The sequence below is a fragment of the Panthera pardus genome, unplaced genomic scaffold (assembly GCF_024362965.1).
Source record: "Panthera pardus isolate Hobbes unplaced genomic scaffold, ASM2436296v1 HiC_scaffold_11, whole genome shotgun sequence".
NCBI lineage: Eukaryota > Metazoa > Chordata > Mammalia > Carnivora > Felidae > Panthera > Panthera pardus.
The window spans coordinates 105593535-105606646 of NW_026526666.1; the positions used below are offsets into that span (position 1 = coordinate 105593535).

The 13112-nt window shown below is 60.1% G+C and overlaps 1 protein-coding gene across 2 annotated transcripts in view; it reads right to left on the bottom strand.

Annotated features, from left to right (window-relative positions):
- The window catches only part of PRKCZ (protein kinase C zeta), a 98884-nt gene that overhangs the window by 8859 nt on the left and 76913 nt on the right, over positions 1 to 13112 (bottom strand). For both annotated transcript variants that reach the window (XM_053899103.1, XM_019461123.2), the window contains 2 exons: positions 11012 to 11109; positions 1006 to 1092 (listed from right to left, as the gene is read on the bottom strand). In XM_053899103.1, the coding sequence (XP_053755078.1) occupies positions 1006 to 1092; positions 11012 to 11109 (185 nt within the window). The remainder of the gene's footprint in view (positions 1 to 1005; positions 1093 to 11011; positions 11110 to 13112) is intronic.

Genomic DNA, 13112 nt, shown 5'->3' on the forward strand with positions numbered 1-13112 from the left:
TGAGGCGCCCGGGGGGCTCAGTCGGTTAAGCATCTGATTCTTGATCTCGGCTCAGGTCCTGATCTCACGGTTCGTGAGATCAAGCCCCATGTCGGGCTCTGCACTGACAGCGCGAAGCCTGCTTGGGATTCTCTCTCTCTCCCTCTCTCTCTGCCCCTCCCCCACGTGTGCCCTCTCGATCTCTCTCAAAATAGATAAACTTCAAGAAAATAAAAAATAAATAAAAAAGAAAAGGCCACTGTGTGGGGAGCGAGCCACTCCTGGGTCAGTACCTGCCTTTCCCCGGAAAGGATGTAAGGTGACCAAAATCACTGTATGGAATTGATTTTTTTTTTAATGTTTATTTATTTCTGAGACAGAGACAGACAGAACATGAGTGGGGGAGGGGCAGAGAGAGAGGGAGACACAGAATCTGAAGCAGACTCCGGGCTCTGAGCTGTCAGCACGGAGCCTGATGCGGGGCTCGGACTCACAAACTGCAAGATCATGTCCAGAGCTGAAGTGGGACGCTCAACCGACTGAGCCACCCAGGCGCCCCTGCGTGGAGTTGATTTAAGGGAGGTGAGGAGGAGCAGGGAAAACCATGGAAAACAGGAAGGAGGTGGAGAGGAGATTCACACTTAGGGCCCAGGCTGCGGAGGGCGGGCGGCGTGGGTGGCCCCGAGAGTCACTGTCACTTCAATAGAAATGGGTTATTCTCCTCCGAGAGCCATCGCCCTGCATCCGTGAACCAGAACCAGAGGCGGCGGCCATGATGCCCACTCAGGTGAGTTCCCAGCAGGAGTGTGCCCCCCCCCCCCCATTTTGGAAACAGGAAGAAGGCAAAACAGCTCGGCGGTGTCCCTGTGCGCACATACTCGCCTAGGAAGCACCCACTTCTCTGGGCGACGTGCCAGCTGGCTCTGGGGTCTGACACTCGGCAGGGGACAGCAACGTCCTCTTTGCTGGGCCCCCCCGGGCCCCTCCCAGCTCATTGCCGGCCTGTGCCCGCCTGCCCACACCCACCTGGCATGGTCCTCTGGAAGCTTCCTCTGTCTCTGCATGTGGAACATGAGGTCCCCGCCGTTGACATACTCTATGACCAGGAACAGCCTGGAGGGAGACAGAGGGTGGTTGGGGCTGAGACGCCAGGGCGGCCCGAGTGGACCTCACCAGTGGGGGTTCAACGTGGGGAATCCCCGGCACCAGGAACGCTGAGCCAGGCTGCGGGCACGTCAGCTCTCCTCCCATGAGGAGGGAGGCCCCTGGGTCACCTGACCCCTCTCCCGGGTGAGGAATGCGGCCCAGCCTGAAGAGCTGGGTCACTGAAGCAACATCCTGGGGGGCGTGCGCTCAGTTCCAACAGAGAACACAATCCCCTTCAGCCGCTCATGTCCCTCAGCACAGGAGCAAGCACTCCCCCCACGAGGCCGGCCTTAGGGTAAAGGAGGTGAAGGTACGGCAGGGGCGGGGGCGGAAGCCACTGCGGGTAGGGAGGGCACCACGTGCACAGGTGGCTGGGGAAGGTGTCCCAAGAGGGCAGACGCAGGTCATGGAGCTGCAGGGCCACCCCGGAGGCAGAGGGGACAGGAGGGCGGTGTGCGGGTGCACAGGCCAGGTGAGGGGTGACGACGTCCGGCGAGTGACCGCTCTGGCCGCCGAGTCCGGGTGGACCCCAGGGAGGCACAGGAGGTGCCCTGTTGCCGGGCGGGAGCCCAGGAGGTTTGGATGGGGGCGGGGCGGTGAGCAGGCACCAGGGACGGCGGGCGAGGTTGCGGGGGGCTGGACACCGGACGGACAGCACCGGCGCAGGGGTGACTTCATGGTGAGAGGCCTGGGGGCAGCTGGGCAGGGGGGCCCGAGTGACCCTGTGTGACCCCGCGACTAAGGAACTAAGACCACACGCTGTCCCGGTCTCCAGGCCAGCTACCGCGTGGTTCCTACTGCGTGACCTCTTTCTCGAGTTCGGTAAGATGCCGTTTTCAAAGTTAAATTCATGCACAATCTTCCAGAAACACCCCATTGAGGGCAGATCATGGTTCCTCCGGGCGGGGAGTGGGAGGGTCACAGGTGCCCACACGACTGGAGAAGACGGGCTCCAGACCACCTACCAAGGTTCTGACACACACTTTTACACACTTACAAGAGCAACGGCCCGAAATCTGTGAATCCGCAGATGGAAACAGGCCCGAGCAGCCCCGGCCACCCGGCCCAAGGCGGGGGGCAAGTCAACCCTCACTCCGCTCCCCTGCTCCAAAGGGCGCATCTGGTGCAGAAACCTGGACCTCCCCACGGACTCGGCTGCGTCTGTGACGCTCCCCCCCACAAAGCCTCGCCCGCTCACGTGTGTGTTGTGTGTTGGCATTCACGCTGCAGCAGAGGCAACAGGGTTCACGCCACCATCTGGCTCTGACAGTCTGCACAGGGGGCCACCAGGGCGGAAGTGTGGCAAAGGTCATCGGACCCCTGGGAAGAGACCCCCGGACCTCTAACCCCGAGGGTGACTTCAGATGCAGGGCAGAGATTTTCCACAAGGACCAGGAATCACGTCCCCAGGCGATACGGCTCCCTTGACGGCCTGCACCCCCAGCAGCGACGTTCACCCCAACGCTGTGCTCCCCGGGAAACGCTGCCGGGGCCCGGCCCGCCTGCGGTGACGTCAGGTGATGATGCAAACCCACGCCGCGGCCAGAGAGAATAATGGCACGCTAACTCTGGGGAGAGCATCGGGAGCTTTAAGGAGCCGAAAAACGGAGGGGATGTTTAAAAACGGAGCAGTGGAAGCAAAGGCAGTTTCCTTTTTCCACCCAGAGAAAAGCCGTGGGAATCTGAGGGGAGGCGGAGCCAGGCTGGGCTGCTCTGTGGTCCTGGGGTAATTCCCAGGTCAAGGGGTTTGTTCACTTTGCAAAGCTGATCAAGCCCCAATCCCAGCGGAGGAGGAACTCTGCTGTCTTTGCGAAGGCGGCGGCAGACCTATGTTTTTCCCCGTCTTTGGTCTACAGATAAACCTAAGACTGCTTTCGGCGTTTCCTCAGAGCAAAACTGCACCAGAGTCACAGGGCTCACCTCCCGCTAGTGGGCGCCTGGCACGCGGGGCAGCTCCCGTGTGGCACGAGTCCCTTCACCCACAGCCCCTCCCAACCCAGAGGGGGGCCGGCGACAGGTGGAGGAGGCCTGGGGCGGCCCTTCAACATCGGATGGCCGACCTCTGCCCAACTCCCCCCAGCCTGCGTGTCCGCCACCGGGAAGGGAAGGAAGCAGGACTGAGGAGCCCAGGTCGGCGCCTAACCCTGCCCTGACCCCCCCAGAGGGGGACCGAGGGGCTGTGCCCCGCTGGCTGCAGTAAACCCGGGCATGGGACCCCCACGGACCCCCACAGACCCTCAGAGCGAGAGCCCAGCGTGCACTCACTCCTCAGAGCCGAGGACCTAGCACCCCCTCCCCCACGTCGCCCCACCCCTGGGGAATAAAGCCCCCAGCCCCCCAAACCAGTCAGACGGAAACACCGATGCCACAGGATAGAGCGAGCTTGGGTCAGGGGGTGAAACTCTGAACTAGGTAGGGGCCGGCACGACCTGTTTGTAAATAAAGCTTTATCGGGACACAGGCGAGCGTCGGTGTCTCCGTGCTGTGTAGGGCTGCCTGCACCACGGCAAACACTTCCGACACGAACCGAGCGGCCCTCAGAGGTGAAAATCCTTACTGTCTGACCCTCTGAGAGAAGGTGCAGGCCCCTGGTAGGAGAAATAAGGAGGACTCGCGGCCTCACCGAAGCTCGGGCTGTGACCTCAGCACATCCGCGCCTTAACGGTCCGCCCGGTGACCGAGAGGCAAAGCTCTACCCCTCCCCTACTTCACACGCGGGAGGCCGGGGCCCTGCAAGGCTAAAGGACTCCCTCGGGGTCACGGTCGCTGTCGACGAGACCTGACGTCACACGAGGCCGGGGCACCGAGACCCCAGGCTCAGAACCCCCGCTTGCAGGTGCCTCTCCCACACCACGGGGGCCGTCGCCCCCCGCCCCCCCCCCCCCCGAGGGAACGGTCCCGGGAGGAAGGAGAAGCCGCTCGGGGGACAGAGGAAAAGAAGAACTCGTGGTGAACGGCAAGGAGGGGAGGCAGGAGGCAAGGCCGGTGAGCCCCGCAGGACCGGGCAGGTCGAAGATGGCAGAGAGGTGCCGGCAAGAGGCGGAAGCTTCCGGAGCAGGAGACACTGCAGAACATACCCACCCGTGGCTGGGGCCTGGAGGCTCGGCCCGGGGACGCGGGGGCCGAGCTGGGGCAGGCGTCCTCACACGGGAGAGGGACACACAACCGCTCAGGAGGCCACCTGCGCACGGAGCGGAGAGGAGCGGAGCAAAGCAAAGCAGGAGAGGCCACCGCCGCGAAGCGGCCGCAGGACGCCGGCAGGAGCGCGTTCCCGCCAGGAAAACGTAAAAGTCATGCGAACAAAAGCTGGCAGGCAGAGGGGGAGGCGGCTCCTTCCACAGCCCCAGCCCCAGGCGTCTCGCGAGGTCCTGCCAAGAGACGCCAGCGCAATTGAGAATGTTCTAGAGAATACAAGAGAAAACTCAAAAATCCAGCGAGGACGGCGCAAGAAGCGTACAGAACGGATATTGGTGAAAACTCCCAGAAGAACCATCCACAAACCAAATCTGAAAGCACATTAGCAATAATGCGCGACGTGGCCTTGTCCCCCAGGGAGTCAAGCAAACGTCAACCCCATGTGTACCTCGTGACGGCACAGCTCAGGGGCTTAGTAACGGCTGCGTCCCGACATGGTGGGGACACTGACACGCCCTTTCTCCCTTTTACTTTTATTCTTCATTTTTAAAATGTTTATTTATTGTGTGCGGGGCGGGGAGGGGCAGAGAGAGACTCCCAAGAAGGCTCCCAGGTCAGCATGGAGCCCGACGCGGGGCTCAAACTCACAAAACAGGAGGTCACGACCTCAGCTGAACTGACTCAGGTTGCTTTTCAACCGACTGAGCCACCCGGGCACCCACGGCCACGTTCTTTCTGGACGGTAAACTAGAAACAAGGCCACTATCCCTGCTGGTTACTGGCCTGTCCGGAACCTTCATGCAACTCCTGGGGCTGGGAGCCTGCAAACTGTAGCCCAGGTTCCCGGGGGAGGCCCCGGAGGAGACCAGGTGACAGTCGTCCAAGCGTCAGGAGGGGACGGCTCCGGCAGGCGAGGCACCCCTTCTGCAGATGCAGAGCCCGGTGTGATGGCCGCAGGTGGGGACACCGGCCTCTGCTGTCCCCCACCTCCCCAGCCTCTTGCGGGAGCAGGTGTCTGTGTGACACTCGTCAGGTGGCTTGGTGCCACTTTTCCCACAGCAGCTGCCGATGCGCTCACAATGCAAACATCAGAACACTCCCACGAGGTCGGGAAGAGGCCAGGCTCGCCCACTGCCACGCGCCGCCCGCGCGAGGCAGCACGGGCCGCGTCATCAGAGAAAGAGGTGAACCGACGCGTGGACGGGAAGCGAGGGGCGGCCTCCTGTCTACCAGCGTTCTAACCACACGTCTGAAAAGCTAGGAGGGCGCGAAGCTTAGCCGGCCGCTCTGCGGGGAGGAAAGAACTCGGGCCGGAACGACACCAGGGAGTGGAGACTCCGCACGGAGAAAACTGTACCCACGTCAAAAAGCAAACAGCAGAAAGGAAAAAATAAGACACAAAAGCGTGACAGTGAAAATCCAGGGCGCTGGGGGTCCGCTGAGTTGTCTCCCCCCACCTGGCGTTTCTCTGCATTTTAAGATTGCACAGGGGCACCTGGAGGGCTCAGTCGGGAGAGAGTGTGGCTCTTGATCTCGGGGTCGTGAGTTCGAGCCCCACATGGAGATGGCTTAAATAACTAAATAAATAGAAAAATAAAATTGCATAAAGTTTTTAAAAGAAGCTACTCTTTTCTGTGGCCTCTGAGGTCACAGTCTGTCCTGACAATTTCCTGGACACGAGGAGCCCTGGGTTCGTCTGAGCCCGAGTGAGAACTGTCCTGGGCCAGGATGACTTGGCCTCATGGCCTCATCCGAGTCAGGTCCCCAGGTGCCGAGGGGACAGTCCCAGGATGCCGCAGAGCATGGCCTGCGCCCAGGCTCCTCTGTCCTCAAGCACACGGCAATAACGTGCCTGCCCCCAACTTGTCCTGGCCCCAAAGCGACCGGTCACCTCTGGATGAGGAAGACACAACCACCCGCTTGCACACAAGAGCAGTGTATGGTCCCCGGTGGCAGGAGGGCTCGGCGCTGAGGCCCTGGGGACGGATGCTGGTCCCTGAGGGCCCCTCACCGTTCGGGGCTTCGAGACGGTCCATCAACACTGCCCTCGATGTTTCCAAAAGCAGTGCCGTCTACCTGGGCTTGTGAAGGTAAAGCGGAGAGCCCCCCAAAACCTCCTGCAGGTGGGACTGAACGACCCTCCCCCCACTGCGCCCTCCCTGCTGGGGGGTCCAGGGCCCAGGCAGTCCCACCCTGGGAACCGGGTCAGGGCCAAATCTTAACCCTTTCGGACGGTCCAGGTACAAAAGGAGCAAATGCATCGATGGCTCTGCCCCTGCCCCCGCCCCCCCCACCACGTGGCACCTGCTTCTTTAATTCCAGGCTCACATTAAATCATGACTCTGACAAGCGTATTGTAATTTGAATGCGCGGTGGCTCACGCGCTCACAGGGGAGGCGCCCATGCTCCTGCCCTGCTCACGGCCTCCCTCTGATCCCACGGCCCTGAGGCAGCCTGGTTTTCCCCCAGCCCCCAGGGACACGGTTTGCCTCTGCTCAGCCGCCTCTCGCCTCGCCAACCATCCCCCGGCCGCCGCCGTGTGCACAACCACGTGATGCACGGGAGCTCTCCCCCACTCTCGGGGCTGCTTGGGGATCCCGCCTGGCATCGGGCAACACGCTTCATCCCCAGCTCCGCTCTGAGCCTTCCCTTCAGGCCTCCGTGTGCCCACGGGGCCTTTGCTCATGCCCTGACCCCACGCTGCCAACCCTCCCGGGGACTGGGCTTCGGGCTTCCCCAGCACAACACCACCTCGCTGGGAATTGCCGTCGCCTCGGTTTCCCCGGAGCCTAAATGGTTGCGCACAGCTTCGGGACGGCCCCTTACATCTACAAGTCATCTCCTGCTCCTTCCTGACACACACCAGCTCTCCTGGGACCCATCCCTGCCACCCGCCCCACGGAGAGGCGCTAGGGCCGAGCTCCAGCCCCCTCCTCACCCCCGCTCTCAGGGCCTTCCCGGGCCGTCGCTCACGCACTGCGGTCCCTCCTCGAGCCGGGGCCATTACTGAGTCCCGGCTGACATCTCTCCAGAGCTGAAGGCAAGTATTCGAGTGCAGTTTATAAAGAGAACACAGAATAACACTGGCTAAGTGGCATTTACTACCTAGACACCACTTTGAACCAAGAGCAATTCACTCGAGTGTCTAGGTCGGCGGAGAGCGCACGAGGCTCTTCCGTAAACAAACAAGGGTGGAACAGGCTCCTTCTGTTTCCCAGCGAGCACGCCCCCCACGCGGAGTGAGGGTACGACGATACACCGAGGCACACGGAACAGCCAGTTAACTGCGAACGGCGTAACGGCAGCGTGCTCGTCTGAGATCTGAGATCCCACGAAGTGAGAAAAGTGTCCCCAGACTACAACTTCATGGGGGGGGCTGCTAAAAATAGCCACGTTAGCCCATTTTTCCTGGAACGGCTCAAACAGAAGCAATTCCTGTTGAGGCAATTTTGCAATTGATTTTGGCCGCTCGCTGGAAGACGGGCGGTCGGTGCAGCGCTGACGTGGTCCCTCCGCGACGCAGGTGTTTATTTTGTATCACGACACGACTGCACTTGTTTCGTGACGTTCGCGGCGATATTGTTGCCGAGCCGTAAAACTTGGGGTTTCCGTGTAGCCACGAGCACGGACGCGGCCGCCCCGAGAGGCAGCCACAGCTCCGGTGGCTGATCATCCCGCGGTGTCTGCGGGCGCTGCTGCCCGCAAGGGTCCTGTCCCCGCGGCCGCCCCCACCCCCGCACGCTGGGGCCTCGGCACGGCTCCTGACTTCAGTCCCTGGGGGGGTCCTGCTGGCGGGAGGGTTTGTGGGCACAGTGCTCACAGACACCCGACCGCAACAGGGAGGCTGCTTGTCCCTTGGAGCCCCGACACCCCGCTGGCGGTGCCTCTGTTCAAAGGCACAGAACCCACGTGGAGAGAGGCCCTCAAAGGGGCCCACGTCCATGCATAGGTGGCCACGAGCTGGGCCCGTGGCGACGGCTCTGTGTCCTACTAATCCCACAGGAGCCCCACGAGGCAGCAGCCCTGCAGCCCCATTCCCAGAGGACACTGGGGCACAGAGAGGTGACCCCGTGCGAGGTCGCACCGCCGACAGCAGGGCTGGGCCTCCAGGCAGAAAACCGGGGGCTGCGTGCACGAGTCCTCCCAGCTCTCTGCTCTAGGGGGTCTCTCGGCGAATCGGGGTGACCTCCCAACTGTGTAAGCGGCTTTGCCAAGGCCGACTTGCGAGGCAGCCCGTCTGCCGGAAGGACCCCCGGGCCCCCGGGCCCGGAACCAGGCGGTTCTCCCCTCGTGAGTCCGCATCTCTGCCGTGGATGGCTCAGGTGCGCGCGGGACCTGGAGCTCTCCTCCGAGCCGGCTGTGACACCTGTGACCCCCGCTGATGTGTGAGTCGCGTTCTCTTATCCCCATACCAGGGACTTGATTGTACCTTTACAAAACATGCTTTAAACTCCACGCCTGCCTACGAGGGGCCAGGTGTTAACCAAGTGCTCAGGACACAAAACCGCCCAGCACCACTGCTGCCCCGGAGCCAGAGCCAGTCGGGGAGGCAGGTACGTGAACACAGCTCAGAACAGATGCCCCAGCCCAGGCAGCCAAGCGTTTGGTGCTTCCAGACAGACTGACAGATCCTGTGAAAGGGAGAGACAAGCCTGTCGTGCACGTTAATTATTGCCCCCCGCCCCCGAACACTGTAAACAGATCTTCTAAATGTCCGTTGGAAAAGCGGTGGGGCATGAGGTTGTGTCACAGGGGTCACAGAGACACCGAACGGACAAGCAGTCCACCTGGGCACATGACACGCCAGGCCATCTCCGGGGGCAGCGAGGGCTGTGCTCCAGGCAAAAATGGGAGTGAAGTTGGAAGTCTGGCCTCCCACATCCACATCCCCGCGGTTCGTACAGGGAAATTAACCAAAACACAAGTCTTTTGGGATCTCGCCATTCGGGAAGGATACGGTTGGGATGGGCTGTCTTCCCCTGGGCGTGTTCCATGATTCCCAGAGGCTGAGGCCAGCCTAAAAGAACACATGGAGGGAATGTACCGAAACACAGTAAAGGGAATCTGTGACTGCCGGGCGTTTCCAGAAGCTCTCGGGCAGGAGGGGAGGTGGGAGGGGCTGGGACCACCTGGCAAAGTGGCAAAGGGACGGGGCGGGGGAGGGGGGGGAGCCAGGGAGGAGCCCGGTCACAGCAACCTCGTCCACAAGCCGGGGAGCCCGGATCGTATCGCACAAGCAACTGGGAAAGTAGCCAGAGAAGCTTCGAGGCAGGAGAAAGACAGTCTGGGTCGGTGTTTTCCAAACATGGCTTGAGCGCGACGTGGGGGAACAGAGACCCGAGGCCCCAAGGAGGCCGGGGCTCAGGCTGGAGAGAACAGAGGAATCTGCGACACACTGAGGAGGTGCGACCAGTGAGACCCAGGGAGGGAACAAGGGCAAGGTCATTTATCCCAGGTGCTTTGGACACACAGGTGGCAGCCAGTCCAGGTGGGCCAGGGGACTGAAGGTCAGGAGGGAGTTGCGGGTGGACGTGGGACTGTAGGAGTCGCCGGCCTGACTTACAGCTGAGCTGAGTTACCACGAGCGGGACAGACGCTGTCGTCCTCAGAAAGGCCTGCTTGCAAGGCTGGCCCTCGGCTGACTTGCCCGGTAGCAGCTCCTGCCACCGATCAGGGAGGGCGGGCCCCGCTGGGCACCAACAGTATGCTTTCTGCTCAACACCTGCTCTCCTTCCGGCAGCCCAGAGTTCTGCTCTGTGCCAGGTGGAGGGCGCCCCTTTGTCAGCCCCCAGTAGACACCCCAAGCTGTCACAGTTCCTTGCTGGACGAGCACGGGCATCCTGTGTGACTGCCCTTAGAATCTCCCGCCTGCTTTTCTCCTGACTTGGCCCCAGGCGTCTCTTTCCTTTGCCAGTTTTGCTTTATACCCGTTCACAGCAAGAAATCTTCACCTTGAGTCCTACTGTGTGCCGGTCCCATGAGTTCTCCTACTAAATCACTGAACCTGGGGGTGGTCTGGAAGACCCTGACACAGAATGTGGTCAATAATTTTTCAAATAAACAAACTGGGTGAGTTCAAGTCAACTGGCTGAAAAGAATTCTAAATATATATTGACTATCCTAGACCAGTAGTTTTCAAGCCTTTTGTTTTAGTTTAACTTTTTTTTTTTTTTTTTACAGAGAGAGCGAGCGAGCACGAGTGGGGTTGGGGCGGAGGGAGAGGGAGAATCTTAAGCAGGCTCTGCGCCGTGGAGCCCGATGCAGGGCTTGATCTCATGACTGTGAGATCATGACCTGAGCTGAAATCAAGAGTCGGCTGCTCAACCAACTGAGCCACCCAGGCCTTTTAAAACAGTAGGATTCCTATACACCTAAGTTTATGAGTGAAGCCGTTGGTATTTATTTATTTATTCTGCTTGTCGGTAAGAGCTATGAGCACAGAAACCCACCTCCTGCCCACAGTGGCATCCCAACACCTGACCCAACGCCTATACGCCTAGACTCAACTCAGTGGGATGTTTTCGTCAAATATTTTATAAATGCAGTGAAATAAGTTAGGTTCAAATGCATGAAATTTACTTAATATGACACCAGCTAATGAGAATAACAAAGCTAGTCTGATGAGCCAAAGAAGCCCCATGCTTGCAATTCAGAGAACCTCACATACGATAGTGAAAACCTTATGCCAACTCCGTTTCCACGTAGTTCAATTCAGGAAGCAGCACTCTTAGAAACGTGCTCGTTTTCTTACCGACTTGTTGTCTGGAAGCAGGAATGTAAGCCGACCAGGAAAGGGTTGCTGGATGCCTGCTCAAACACATGCTTCTCTGTCTGCACCCAGTCAATATCCTGAAATAGAAACCAGGGTGTGTTAATGAGGCTCCCAAACACCCTTCATCCTGGAGAAGGGGGGCAAGAGAGACGTGTCTCTCACCTCTGCTTGTAAGAAGACAGTGCACACAGGAAAGGAAAATGCCCACTAAGAAATGTATCACCATCACCATCCCCACCATCATCACCATGACACCTCCATCACCACATCTCTGCCTCCACCACCAGCTCCGTGCTGGCCTCTGGGTTGCAGGCTCTCCATGCACTGCCTCAAGTGCTCCCCACGGCAGCCTTGGCACGTGGGTATTATCATCTCCGCTTAAGACGCGAGGAAACAGGATGGATGCTTAAGCAGATTCCCCAGTATCCCATCCCATGTCTCGTACCAGCTCCCGCCACAGGCTATCTGCCTCCCAGTCCACGCTGGAACTGGGGGGAAAGCTGCAAAGTCAAGTTACTCTAGAGCCACAATGATTCCACAGCACTGATTCCACTCCGACCCCAAAAGCAGAGGTAGATGAGGTTCCCAAACTTCCAGGTTAAACCTCTCCTCCTAGGGGTTGAGAAAGCGAGAGGGAGAGCAATGTGTCCAGAGTGGCGCCGCCTGTCCCTGAAGGTTTTTGCAAACAAAAGAGTGCACTCTTCAGTGGACCAACGACCATGTCGGCTTCGTCCTCCTTGGGCTCAGTCTGGAGCCCCCTCTCTCCCCCAGAAGACCCCCCGTGCACACCGGCTGCAGACCTGACGTCCATGCAGAGCGCTCCCAGCCCACCTCTCCCTGAGCTCCAGACTTGCTCGGGCGATGGGTGCTGGGTAGCCGCAGCGGGCATCTCGCACTGCAGAGGAGGCCTCCCGCAGCGCCCGACCAGCCTGGCCATCCGTGCTCCAAAGGGGCCTGGGTCCCCAGGTGCTCAGGCGAAAACCCTCGTGAGTGGCCGAGACTCTCCCCCCACCCCCCCCCCCCCCCCCCCCAGAGTCCAGCTGCCAGGGTCTCCCACTCCACTGCTGCCAGGCTCCCGAGTTTCCAGGGCCTGGAAACTTCCCCACTCGTACTCTCTGTTCTGAGTCAGAAGCCTGACATGGGGGTGGGCCAAGGCGGGGGGGGGGCTCTTGACTCTCCTGTGCCTCCATCACCACATCGGCTTCCCTGGGTGTCTGTGCTGCTTCTGTCTGTCTGTCTCTTTCTCTAGGACACCTCTCATTGCATTCAGGGCCCACCCACACAATCCAGGGTGATCTCCCCAAGATCCTCAACCTAATTACATCTGCCAGGACCCCATTTCCAGATTCACAGGCTCCAGGGATTAGGATGCAGACGTATCTTTTCAGGGGTCGCCATTCAGCCCACTGCGGTGCCCCTACGCCTGATGTCCACAGCCCAGACTCACGGTCACGGACACCGGGGTCTCCCTCAGACGCAGACACGCACACAGGCAGCCATGTGACACGAAGTCTTGCACACACACAGACACGCCCATGACACGGGCAGACACGTAGCGACACGCCCGTGGCACACGTGGACGTGCACACACGCTCACACACATTCAGCTCCCACTCACTGACTCCCAGAGTCCCGCTCTTCTCGAGAGACCACCTAAAAGTCCCACCGCCACACCTTGGGCCACAGGGGATGATCTGAAAACGCCAAGCATGAACCAAAGCAGTAAGTCTCTCCTGACCTTTTCTTTCAATTCTACAAACTTGACCTCACACATTCCACTAACTTTCCAGGTGGCCAGGGTGCTGGGAGGGGGCGTCTGGAGTCATCCTGCAGTGCTGCTGGCCAGCAGTGAAGGTGGTAGCAAGCGCCGCTTCTCTGAGCCGCAGTCTCCTCACCTGTGAGCTTAGCACTCAAGGGCCAGTTGGGCAGTCCGTGCACTGCACGAATGCACCCTGCTGGCAGAGCAAGTAAAAGCTCCAGTTCAGCCCCCCTTCTCCCTCCAAACCACGAGTCGGGGCCCGGGCAGGGCAGTCCTTCCTGGGTGCTCTGGCCCCACACGCACCGAGCCGCCTCCTGCGCT